The following is a 13,243-nucleotide window of genomic DNA, read 5'->3' as shown; positions in this document are numbered from 1 at the left end:
CCATGGTGGCCATTTGGGGGGTGAACCAACGGAAGGAAAACCTTTCTCTCTGTCTCTCTCTCTCTAATTCTACCTGTCAAAATAATTAAAAAAAAAAAAAAAAAAAAAGATATTCATGCCCACATGAAGGTGTGTGGGTTTGACACCATAAGCTAGCTCCTGAGTCAGGTTTCCTGACACTATAGACTCTGGGAGGCAGTAGTGACAGCTTAAGTAATTGGGCTCCTGCCACCCATGTGGCAGACCTGGATTGAGTTCTTAGCTCCTAGCTTTTGGCCTGATTGTCCTGGCTGTTGCAGATAATCTGCAGAATAAATCAGTAGATGGGAGCTCTCTATGTTTGTCTGACTCTCAAATAAATAATAATTAAAAAACAAATTAAAAAAAAAAAAACTACCATCCCACTTGGTTGAGAAAGAGAACCCCACTCCCAGATAGGAGAGAAATCAGAACCTTATTGGTAGATAATGCAGAATTACCTTCTCTCTCACTCCCCAACATTAACTAAGCATCTTCCCTATATTACAAATACTAGATGCCATTGAGAAACACAAAGATAAACAAGTGATATTCTTGTGTCCTGAAGTATCTCTCATTTAGTGAAAGAGACAAATCAGAAAAGTATTTAAATAATACAGAATAAAAGAAACAAATATATGATGGGAGTGCTAAAGAAAGGCTAAATCTGAGTAAAATTCTGACAACTCTTTATAGAGGAGGTGGTATTAAAGTTGAGCCTTATGGATGAGTGGAGCTGGGAGAAAGAATATTCTATAGGAATAATTATTCTAGAAAGACAGATTCCAGATAATCTAAGAGGATTAATAATGTAAAACTAGAAAGGTATAATAGCATATTATATATCTGAAAAACTGAGCATCTTGAGGTAGTAGGAGGGTAAGCTATTGTATAAATTTTTTAAAAAAAGATTTATTTATTTGAAAGGCAGGGTGTCAGAGAGGAGGATAAAGGGAGAGAATAAAGGAGAGGGTGAAGGAGGAGAGAGGAAAGAGACAGCAATAGAGTGAGAGAGACTGAGAGAGAGAGAGAAAGGGAGAGAGAAAGGGAGAGAGATCGAGATCTTCCATTTGGTTCACTCCCCAAATGGACACAACAATGGGCCAAGCCAAAGTCAGGGGCCAGGAACTCCATTCCTGGTCTTCTATGTGGGTGGCAGGACCCTGTATAATATTTCTTAAGTGTTACTAATTACCATGTGCTAGGTACTGAGCTATGTATTGGATGCTATACTGGAAAATGAGACAGTACAGCCCCTAATCCTTGAACTTTAAAATCTAATTGGGGGAACACATGTAATGATATAATTGCCAACTGTTAAAACTGCTAAAGAAAATGACAAGGTACTGTGAGAGTGTATACCAGGCAAATTTAAGTCTAAGAAACCAGGGAAGAGAAACAGGATAAGGAAAGTTAGGCTTTCATGGTAAAGAAAAGGGAAAAAAACATGCAAAGGCATTAGGATGATATATTTGAGGGAAAAAAAATTAGAGTAAGCAAGGGGGAAATGGACATGAAAGAAGGCTGAAGAGGTAGGGAAGGAAGAAGTACAATGATCACTGGCTGTTATGTGCAGAAAGAATTAAGAATGTAGCAGGGGACAGGCATTTTTGCCTAGTGGTTAAGACTTAACTCTGGGGGCCGGTGCTGTGGCGTAGCAGGTAAAGCTGCCACCTGCACTGCTGGCATCCCATATGGGCACCAATTTGAGTGTCAGCTGCCCAACTTCCGATCTAGTACTCTGCTGTGGCCTGGGAAAGCAGTAGAACATGGCCCAAGTCCTTAGGCCCCTGCACCCGTGTGGGAGACCTAGAGGAAGCTCCTGGCTCCTAGCTTTGCATCGGCCCAGCTCTGCCTGTTGCAGCCATTTGAGGAGTGAACCAGCAGATGAAAGACCTCCCCCACCACCCTCTCTCTCTGCCTCTGCCTCTCCGTAGCTCTGTATTTCAAATCAATCAATACATCTTTAAAAAAAAAAATTAACTCTGATTAGGAAGCCTGCGCCCCATATTGGAATACCTGGATTCAATTTCTGGCTCCACTTCTGATTTAAGCTTTCTCCTGCTGTGAACACCAGGAGGCAGCAGTTGATGGCTCAGGCAGCTGGGTCTACTACTGGGAGGCTTGGACTGAGTTCCCAGTTTGGAGCTTTGGCCTAGTCCAGCTCTAGCCATTGTGGGCAATTGGGGATTGAACAGGAAGATGGGAGCTCTTTTTCTCTCTCCCTCTCCAGTAAATTAAAAAAAATATATATATATGTGTGTGTGTGTGTGTGTGTGTGTGTGTATGTAAAGAATGTAGCGGAACTAACAAGGATCGAAAGTATTGAAATGACTTGGCCTTTTAAAGGCAACTGAGGAGCTAGCATGACACAGTGGGTTAGGCTTCCACTTAGATGACAACATCCCTTATGAACACTGGCTTGAGTCCCAGCTGCTCTACTTCCAATCTAGCTCCCTGCCAGTGAGCCTGAGAAAGCAGTGGAAGATGACACAGGTGCTTGGGGCCCTGCTACCCACTTAGGAGACACAGACAGAATTCCAGGCTCCTGGCTTTGAACTACTCCAGCCCTGGCTGTTGCAGCCATTTGGAGAGCGAACCAATGGATGGAAGATCAATCTTCCTCTCTCCCCCTTTGTCACTCTACCTTTCAAATAAATAAAATAAATCTCAAAAAAAAAAAAAAAAAAAAAGGCAAAAGAGATGGTAAGGTGGATGAAATTGAGATTTACTTTGGAGGAAATGATGATAGAATCCATAACTGATTAGGCATGTAGCAGTTAGGGAAAGGGAAACACCTAGGTTGTTAGTATGGAAACTGTTGGGGGCTGGTGCTGTAGCACAGTGGGTTAAAGCCCTGGCCTGCAGTGCCGGCATCCCATATGGGCGCTGGTTCAAGTCCCAGCTGCTCTACTTCCAATCTAGCTCCCTGTTAACATGTCTATGAAAGCAGAAGAGAACAGCCCAATTCCTTGGGCCCCTACATGTGGGAGACCTGGAAGAAGCTCCTATCTCCTGGCTCTGGATTGGCCCAGCTCTGGCCGTTGAGACTACCCAGGAGTGAATCAGTGGATGAAAGACCTCTCTCTCTGTCTCGACCTTTCTCTGTAACTCTGCCTTTCAAATAAATAAAATAAATCTTTAAAAAAAGAAAACTGTTGGTCAGTGGTGACATTCACTGATAATGAGTAACACTAGAGAAAGAAAAAGTTGGAGAAAGATTGAAAACAATCACTTTGAAATATGCCGAACTTGAGGTGCCCACAAGATAGTGAAATGGAAAAGCTGTTAGATACTCAGAAGAATCACTTGAGTCAGAATTTAAAATGAAGTTGTCACATAGTATTTCAGCCCAGAACTGGATGAAAATAGCCTTCACAGAAAGAACAGAATTCTGGAGAACTGGGCTAGGACTGAACACTGAGAAACTCAAATATTTAAAGATCATATATGAGAGGATTGACACAGAAGACTCAGCAGCAGCAGCAACCAGTACACTAGTACAGCAGCCAGGGTACTAGAAGGAAAAGAAGTGCATAGAAACCAAGAGAAGAAAGCATTTGTAACCTAAACATGAACATAGTTGCTGAATATGAGCTCCCAAAATGGTATGGGAAAGTTGTGAAAAGAAAATAGGCCAAACTAGAGTGGATCAAGGAGCAAATGTTAGAACATGAACATGGAAAGCCCTGACCATTGAGGATTTTAGATTCCACTTTGTGGGCAACAATAAAGTACTAAAATTCTGAAAGAGAGTACCATGATCTGATCTATGGAAAAAAAAAAAAAAAAAAACTAACAAGAGTAGGTAGTTAAGAAAATGGTTAGAAAGCTTCTGTAGCAGGCCGGCGCCGCGGCTCACTAGGCTAATCCTCCGCCTAGCGGCGCCGGCACACCGGGTTCTAGTCCCGGTCAGGGCGCCGGATTCTGTCCCAGTTGCCCCTCTTCCAGGCCAGCTCTCTGCTGTGGCCAGGGAGTGCAGTGGAGGATGGCCCAGGTGCTTGGGCCCTGCACCCCATGGGAGACCAGGAAAAGCACCTGGCTCCTGGCTCCTGCCATCGGATCAGCGCGGTGCGCCGACCGCGGCAGCCATTGGAGGGTGAACCAACAGCAAAAAGGAAGACCTTTCTCTCTGTCTCTCTCTCTCACTGTCCACTCTGCCTGTCAAAAAAAAAAAAAAAAAAAAAAAAAAAAGAAAGAAAGAAAGCTTCTGTAGGTGGAGGAAGAGGGCAGAAATTAAAAATGGAAAAGTTGAGCTGTTACCTTGTTGTTGGAGTAAGAGTTTGAGGATGACACCTTTTCTGGGCTCTTAGATTTTTCTGCTTTCCCAGGCTTCTCTGAAGTCTCTTTACTGTCATTTGAAGACTTCTGAGATTTTTCCAAGATGTTAATTCCTAAGATCTGAGCCACTTTGTCCAGCTCAGATTGCTTCTTTTCTGCCTCTTCTGCCTCTTGCCGCAGCTCTGCAATGTCCTTCATGATGTTATCCTGAAGCCGACTCACCTCCACCAGAAGTGGGTCTTTGTGGCCATCTTTTTCCCTTCGTTTCTTACGAAGCATTTCCCCTGGATAGCCAAATTTCAACAACAAAAAGAAACACAGACAAAATAAGTCAGGACAAGTCACTTTTCACTTGAAAGTGTAATCTGTCAGAGAGTTGTGGTTACCGTATCTATTCCCACTTTCCTTCCACATGGGCTGATTCAGCTGAAGATTCCATTAAGGCAAGTGTTGGATGATGACATTATCTTTTGTGGAAGGTAACTGGCTAAGGACCTATAGACAGAAAGGTCTATAAGTTTGTGTGCATGTGTCCTCTAAAAATGTTTGTAAGTACTATAACTATGAATCCAACAAATATCTTCTCTTCAGAGAGACAAAGAAGGATTCAGAGGGTAAAAAAAGAAAAACATTCAGGGGCGGCACTGTGGTTTAGCAGGTAAAGCTGCCACCTCCAACACTGGCAAACCATGTAGACACAGTTTGAGTCCCAGCAGCTCCATTTCCGATCTAGCTCCCTGTTAATAGCCTGGGAAAAGCAGCAGAAGATGGCCCAAGTGCCTGGGTCCCTGCACCCACGTGGGAGACCTGGAAAAAGCTCCTGGATCCTAGCTTCAGCCTGGCCCAGCCCCGGCTATTGCAGCTATCTGAAGAGTGAACCAGCGGATGGAAGATATTCTCTCTCATTCTCTCTCTCTCTCTCCCTCGCCTCCTCTCCTCCCCCCTCCCTCCCTCTGTTAACTCTGCCAAATAAGTAAATAAATCTTAAAAAAAAATATTCAGTCACCTATTTGACTTTACCTGATTTAAGCATACCCTATCAACTTTCCACTGAGTTTTAGGTTTTGCCTCATGTTGGCCTAATGTTATCTCCTGTTCCAAACTGCAGGTCCCCATGGATTCATTCTCACAGGATAAGTAAGTTTCTCATCCCTAAATAGTCCAGATCTAGAATGAAGCAATTATATCTTCTCCTTCTTTGTTTTTTTTTTTTTTTAATTTATTTATTTGAAAGGCAGAGTTACAGAAATGCAGAGGCAGAGAGAGAGATTTTCCATTCACTGGTTCACTTTACAAATGTCCGCAACAGCCAGAGATGGGCCGATCTGAAGCCAGGAGCCATAAGTTTCTTCCAGGTCTCCCACAGGAGGGCAGGGGCCCAAGGACTTGGGCCATCTCCCTGCTTTCCCAGGCACATTAGCAGGGAGCTGGATTGGAAGTGGAGCAGCCGGAACTCAAACTGGTGCCCATATGGGATGCCGGCACTGAAGGCAGCAGCTTTACCTCCTATGCCACAGCGCTGGCTCCTCTTTGTTCTTTTATACTACCATTAGCTACTGTACATAGTTTTGTTATGTTCTTTCCTCATGTGTATGTGAATTCCCAGAAGTATAAAGAGATGGAATAAAAAGGCATCATGAAACATCTTTTTGGATTCAAAAGAAAGGATGAGAACATATCAAAAGGAAACAGCAGTCAACTCAAAGGGGCTCCCACTGGCCAAATATGGGATAATTGGAGCATGAAAATCAGTAATAATAAGAGATTAGAATTTACTGAATAAAGAATCCATTAATTCACACTGATACAAACGAATAAATGGGAGTAAGACTATGAAGTACCTCTCTGTGATAGAAAGCCAATTATAAAAGTAGAGGGAATGATGAAATTAAAAATCACTATTTGATGACCATATATCAGTTATTACTGATTCAGGCAAGAGTCATCAGTGGATGCTAAAATTACAATATGGAAGTTTGAAGAGTAACTAAATATTTACGTGGTCTCAAGGTAGCAGACACTTACTAATTAAAAAGTATAAAATAGAGAAAGCATCGTGGCATAGTGGGCTAAACCTCCGCCTGTGGCACCCGAATCCCATATGGGTGCTGGTTCAAGTCCTAGCTGCTCCTTTTCCAATCCAGCTCTCTGCTAAGGCCTGGGAAAGCAGTAGAAGATGGCCCAAGTGCTTGGGCCCCTGTGCCAGCATGAGAGACCTGGAGGAGGCTCCTGGCTCTTGGCTCCAGATCAGCTCAGCTTTGGCTGCTACAGCCATCTGGTGAGTGAACTAGAGGATGAAAGACCTTTCTCTTTCTCTCCCTCTCTCTGTCTGTAACTCTACCTCTCAAATAAATAAATAAAATCTTTTAACAACAACAACAACAAAAGGATAAAATAGTAACTTTACGGTAGAGAAATCTAGATGATACCACCTTAATCCAATCATGATCACCGTTAACATCACAGTAATGAGCCAAATCAACACCTTGGAAGAACTCAGCATCACTTTTGTGATGTTCTGCCAAAAGTTATATTAATTTTAATCTAATGAAAGTATCAGACAAACCACAATTAAGACATTCTACAAAATGTGTGGCCTCTTCTAAAATGTTCATTTTATAAAATACAAAGACTCATAAACTATTACAGATTAAAGAAGATAAAAGAGCATGACAACTGAATATGAATAATCATTTTTTTTGCTATAAAGGACATAGCTCTGCAAACTGGTAAAATATGAATAATATGACAGACTACATAATAGTATTATATTGTACATTTTATGCTATGGTTATGTACAAGAAATCTTTATTGTTGGGAAATACAGACTTAAGCATTTAGGAATAAAGGAACTTCGTATCTACAACTACCTGTCAAAGAATTCAGGAAAAATTATATACACACACAAGGAGAAATGTAAGAATCAAGCAAATGTAGCAAAATGTTTATAGAAGAGCACCTTAGAATTCTTTGCACTATTATTTTAACTTTTCTATAAGTTTAATACTGTCAAAAAAATTGTAAAGTAACTGAACACCTATCTGAGAGAACCTAAAACTTTTCATCTGGGTCTCCTACTCAGGTTACTACAAAAAGGCAGTCATGCAAAGGAGTTGTCTGATACCTTGTTGTTTATGAAGCCGCTCCAACTCAGTCCTGAGATAATACATTTTCTTCTGGCGGGCTTCCCGGTCACTCTTTAGTTTTTCCCTCTCTTCAATAACCTACAAAGTATAAAATGGGAAAGAGTCCTGCAGCCTCTGACATCCTCCCTTTTCTACTGCTCTTTTCAAGAAGCCCTCATGCTAGACATTATCTAAACCTAAGGATCAAATGCAGGGGGCTGGCGCTGTGGCATACTGGGTAAAGTCGCCACCTGCAGTGCCGGCATCCCATATGGGCACCAGTTTCAGTCCCGGTTGCTCCACTTCCAATCCAGCTCTCTGCTGTGGCCTGGGAAAGCAGTAGAAGGTGGCCCAAGTCCTTGGGCCCCTGCACCCATGTGGGAGACCTGGAGGAAGCTCCTGGCTCCTAGCTTCAGATCGGTGCAGCTCCGGCCATTGTGGCCAATTGGGGAGTGAACCAGCAGATGGAAGACCTGTCTTCTCTGCCTCTCCTCTCTCTGTGTAACTCTGACTTTCAAATAAATAAGTAAATCTTTAAAAAAAAAAAATCAAATGCCTGTAGAGTAAGGAGCTTCCTGATAGTCAAATTAGTATTTCATTCTAACCTAAGTCCCAGAATAGAATTATCCAGTGTAGTTCTACACTGTCCATAAAGTATTGCTTTTATGGAAGAACATCCTAAAGCCACTAACAGGAACTATTTAATAAAGGTCTGAGCCCAGAGGGAACCCTGGAGAAGGAAACTAGTAGGTGTTAGGGGTGAGGGACACTATTAGTTGCATTGCATTCAACTCTCACAATATTTTCTCTATTCTACCACACAAAACTGAAGATACGCAAGATTAGGTAACAAGTTACACAATAAAAGTGGATTTGAAATCCAGGTATATCTTCTCTAAAGCTCAAGGCCTACGGTATCACTACACCTAATGGAAAAAAGCAAATATGCCTTATCTATACTAAATCAGTGAGAAAAAGCTATGTATTTTCAGCCCTGACTCAAGTCCCAGGATCTTAAAGAGAAAGTGCTCAGTTCTCAAAAACTTTATTAAACCTATTCCCCCTTTTCCCAAAAGGCTTCAATAAAACTTAAGACTGAAGTTCAGAGTATCTGACTACAACAGAAAATTTTTGTCTTTTTTTTTTTTTTTTTTTTTTGACAGGCAGAGTGGAGAGAGAGAGAGAGAGATCTTCCTTTTGCCATTGGTTCACCCTCCAATGGCCGCCATGGCTGGCGCGCTGTGGCCTGCACACTGCGCTGATCCGAAGGCAGGAGCCAGATGCTTCTCCTGGTCTCTCATGGGGTGCAGGGCCCAAGCACTTGGGCCATCCTCCACTGCCTTCCCTGGCCACAGCAGAGAGCTGGCCTGGAAGAGGGGCAACCAGGAAAGAATCTGGCGCCCTGACCGGGACTAGAACCCGGTGTGCCGGCACCGTTAGGTAGAGGATTAGCCTATTGAGCCGCAGCGCCGGCCAATTTTTGTCTTTTCAAGGATTAAACTTTGTACTGGGAAAAAAACCAAAATGGCCCTCCAATTTTTCCTTTTTGTTTTCTCAGGTATTATTTTAAGAGGAAACCAAATTTATACACCTTATATTTTTATGTTCCTAAACCGAGTTATTAGCTATTAACAGTACATATTAATTTTTCCACTCAAAATTTTTCTCTGTATTCTTCATCCCTACATAACTTTCACTTCCTACTCTAATACATCTAGAATTATTACATCTTTATCCAAGTTATTGCTCCCTTCCCATAGCCTGGAAACCCAGTGAACTTCGACAATATAAAAATTGCTTTCAGGGCCAGCGCCGTGGTGCAGCAGGTTAACGCCCTGGCCTGAAGCACCAGAATCCCATATGGGCGCCGGTTCTAGTCCCGGCTGCTCCATTTCCAATCCAGCTCTCTGTTATGGCCTAGGAAAGCAATGGAAGATGGCCCAAGTCCTTGGGCCCCTGCACCTGCATGGGAGACCCGGAAGAAGCTCCAAGCTCCTGGCTTCGGATCGGCACAGCTCTGGCCACTGTGCCATCTGGGGAGTGAACCAGTGGATGGAAGACCTCTCTCTCTCTCTCTCTCTGCCTCACCTCTCTCTAACTCTTTCAAATAAATAAATCTTAAAAAAAAAAAAAGGGCCGGCGCCGCGGCTCACTAGGCTAATCCTCCGCCTAGCGGCGCCGGCACACCAGGTTCTAGTCCCGGTCGGGGCGCCGGATTCTGTCCCGGTTGCCCCTCTTCCAGGCCAGCTCTCTGCTGTGGCCAGGGAGTGCAGTGGAGGATGGCCCAGGTGCTTGGGCCCTGCACCCCATGGGAGACCAGGAAAAGCACCTGGCTCCTGGCTCCTGCCATCGGATCAGCGCGGTGCGCCGGCCGCAGCGCGCCGGCCGCGGCGGCCATTGGAGGGTGAACCAACGGCAAAGGAAGACCTTTCTCTCTGTCTCTCTCTCTCACTGTCCACTCTGCCTGTCAAAAATAAAAAAAATAAAAAAAATAAAAAAAAAAAAAACTGCTTTCTCAGGGCTGGCACTGTGGTGTAGTGGGTAAAGCCTCCACCTGCAGTGCCAGCACCCCATATGGGCACCAGTTTGAGTCCTAATTGCTCCACTTCTGATCCAGCTCTCTGCTATGGCCTGGGCAAGCAGTAGAAGATGGCCCAAGTCCTTGGGCCCCTGCATCTGGTGGGAGATCCGGAAGAAGCTCCTGGCTCCTGACTTTGGATTGGCACAGCTCCAGCCTTTGTGGCCATCTGGGGAGTGAACTAGTGGTTGGAAGACCTCTCTCTCTGCCTTTGCCTCTCTGTAACTCTACCTTCTGAATAAATTATACATAAATCTTAAAAATAAATAAATAAAAGTGCTTTTTCAAATTAAAAAAAGGTCATAAAAGTCTGTTATTAGGGATGGTGCTATGGCATAGTAGGTTAATCATCTGCCTGTAGTACCAGCATCCCATATGGGCGTTGGTTCTAGTCCCTGCTGCTCCGCTTTCAATCCAGCTCTCTGCTATGGCCTGGGAAAACAGAAGATGATGGACTCAGTGCTTGGGCCCCTGCACCTGCATGGGAGACCGGGAGGAAGCTCCTGGCTCCTGATCAGTACAGTTCCGGCCATTGCAGCTTTTTGGGGAGTGAACCAGTGGAAGGAAGACCTTTCTCTCTGTCTCTCCCTCTGTCTGCAACTGTATGTCTTAAATAAATAAAATCTTTTTATTAAAAATTTATTTATTTGAAAGGCAAAATTATAGATAGGCAGAGGCAGAAAGAAAGAAAGAGAGAAAGAGAAAAAGAGAGAGAGAAAGTGTCTGTCTTCCATCCACTGGTTCACTTCCCAGATGGCCACAACAGCCAGAGCTGCACTGATCTGAAGCCAGGAGCTTCTTCAAGGTCTCCCATGTGGGTGCAGGGGCCCAAGGACTTGGGCCATTTTCTACTGCTTTCCCAGGCTACAGCAGAGTAGTGGATCAGAAGTGGAACAGCCAGGTCTTGAACCGGCACCAATGAAATGCTGGCACTCAGGCATCTACCCACTATGCCACAGTGCCAGCCCCAATAAAATCTTAAAAAAAAAAAAAAAAAAAAGTCTGTTATTACTCCTGGACTCTAAGATAAACCAGAATAGGCTTATTTTCTGGTTTGTTTTAATTATTAGCTTTCAACATCCATAATCACTACAGAACGATCCACAATTCACTGGGATAAAACAGATTTATTGATTCTCCTTCACCCAACTCAATTTTTGTTTTCTATCCTCTATAGAAGTCATTTGAAAACTTCAAATCTTCTAGTTCCTACCTAGAGTGGTCTAAGACAATTAATATAGAGAAATAAACCTTAATAATGTAGGGAGGGCATGAGCATTTGGGGAAGTGGCCAAGATGCCACCTGCATCCCATTTTGGAGAGCCTGGGTTTAAGCCTCAGCTCTGCTCTTTATTCCAGCTTCCTGTTATCGCACACCTTAGAAGGCAATAGGTGGCTGAGTCCTTGGCACCCATGTGGGAGATCTGGATTGAGTCCTGGCTCCCAGCCTTCACCTGGCCCAACTGTCTATTATGGGCATTTGGGTAGTAAACCAGTGGTTGGGAGCTCTCTCTCTCCACCTCTCAAATAAATTAAAAATATTTAAAAGCCTGGTAATCACAGTGGGACATAGGGTCAGACTTTCTTTTAGCTGTAGTGGCAGAACATGCAAGAACAGAGGAGCTATACACAGTACTCAGGGTGATGACAGCAAACTTGAAAGGGTGAAAAGTGACAGGGCCTTATAAATTTTCAATCCCCTCTAAAAGATAAATATAAATTTATGTTAAAATAGACACAGAATGTCCAAAGCAAATATTTACCTTCTGCTTCTGGGATGCACGGTTTTTCTCATCAGAGATCTTCTCTGGATTATATCTTATGAGTGAAGGGATGGACATCTGGACAGGCACTTGGGCAACAGGAATTGAGCCTAGCACTGACTCCTCTTGTTTGGGTTCGTGAGGAGTCACAGTGGGGATCACACGGAGATTGGGACGACTACGAGTAGCTTGTTTGGTTACTGGCATTATCCTGTGTGGTTCAGATAGAGGGTGGTTTGATGGTTGGGAGGTGGGGTACATGGGCCATCTTGAGGCTGCATATGCCATATAGTGCCTATAGGCATCAAAGGAAGTAGGGGGAATGGCAGGTCCCTGGTAGTTTGAAGGTATCCGGGCTGCAGCAAACTGAGAGGCCCTTGGCATATGAAACTGAGATAAAGAAGCAGAATGTGGAAGTCTAATTGGGGTAGATGGGGCTGATGGCAACAAGCACCTGACTGTAACAGATGACTGAAACCCACTGCCAACCATGTCTGGTCTTGAAATATGACCCACTGGATGGTCAGATTTTAGGAATGGAGGGCTATTTTGTGTGAGCAGGTAAGGATCCACAGGGGAGGCTGGGTGCGGATGGGACACCTCTGGAGAGTGCGTATTGCTATGGTGTGCCTCCCTACTCTCCAGTCTGTGGGGATCTGAGGAACGGCGGTCAGATGAGAAGTGCTGGTCAACTGAGGAACGGCGGTCAGATGAGAAGTGCTGGTCAACTGAGGAACGGCGGTCAGCTGAAGAGCGTGATGATGGTTTTTTGCCATGAAGTCGTTCCTGGGTACGCGCAGCCAGTTTACTGATCTCTGCCACACCAATGTCTAGCCCTATGGTCTTCAGTAAGTCATGAATCTTGGCATATTCTGGATTAGTCTCTTCTAGAGATTCTAGCTTTATGGTTGGAGCTGAAGAGGGTAGGGAGCTTGCCTTCTGCCTCATAATTTCACTCTCAGAGCCCCCAAGGGGCTTTGGTGGGGACTCTGACTTTAAATCCTCTTCTTCATCGCCATAGAGAAATTTCTCCTCATCCTCAATGTCAGGGAAGCTACGTCGCCTTTTTTCTTGTGTACTGGTAGAATCAGCTAACATGCTCAGAATGCGGGAAAAACCACTACCATCCTCGCTGGCTCTCTCATGGGGCAGCAAAAAGTCTGTGTGTCGTTCAGGTCCCTCAGCCTTCAAATCCAATTTCTCCTTGCGGCATAAAAAACTTCCAAAATTTTCTCTGTGAGGACTGCTGTCTTTGGGCATCCCAGAAAGGGTACCCCATTGGTAGAGGTTGCCATGAGGTTCTTTCAAGGCAGTCTCTGCCATAGTTCCCTTGTTCTCAATCTCTGAGGCAAAAGCAGCAATAGCACCACTCAGTGGAAGAGATGGGTGTGAAGAGTAGAGAGGGTGATCCTGGCTGGAGCTGGTAGTGCTGGAAAAATTCTCAAGCTGCAAAGACAAACAACTAATTTAGCTCCTAC

At 44.1% G+C, this 13,243-nt stretch overlaps 1 protein-coding gene across 7 annotated transcripts in view; it reads right to left on the bottom strand.

The window, feature by feature from the left end:
- The window catches only part of ZNF318 (zinc finger protein 318), a 50,273-nt gene that overhangs the window by 21,481 nt on the left and 15,549 nt on the right, over positions 1 to 13,243 (bottom strand). For 5 of the 7 annotated variants that reach the window (XR_011388675.1, XR_011388676.1, XM_051854711.2 and 2 more), the window contains exons 4-6: positions 11,766 to 13,211; positions 7,424 to 7,523; positions 4,282 to 4,583 (exon numbers count right to left, since the gene is read on the bottom strand). Coding sequence is in view for 3 of the 7 variants with exons in the window: in XM_051854711.2 (XP_051710671.1) it covers positions 4,282 to 4,583; positions 7,424 to 7,523; positions 11,766 to 13,211 (1,848 nt within the window). In the remaining 4 variants the exon portion in view is untranslated. Of the gene's footprint in view, positions 1 to 4,281; positions 4,584 to 4,685; positions 4,795 to 7,423; positions 7,524 to 11,765; positions 13,212 to 13,243 lie in introns of those variants that run through there. The other 2 variants (XR_007922967.2, XR_011388677.1) reach the window with 2 other exon arrangements.

Source organism: Oryctolagus cuniculus, chromosome 5 (assembly GCF_964237555.1).
Source record: "Oryctolagus cuniculus chromosome 5, mOryCun1.1, whole genome shotgun sequence".
NCBI classification, from domain to species: domain Eukaryota; kingdom Metazoa; phylum Chordata; class Mammalia; order Lagomorpha; family Leporidae; genus Oryctolagus; species Oryctolagus cuniculus.
Note: the sequence above shows the minus strand (reverse complement) of the source record. Positions and strands in the feature narration are given on the sequence as shown.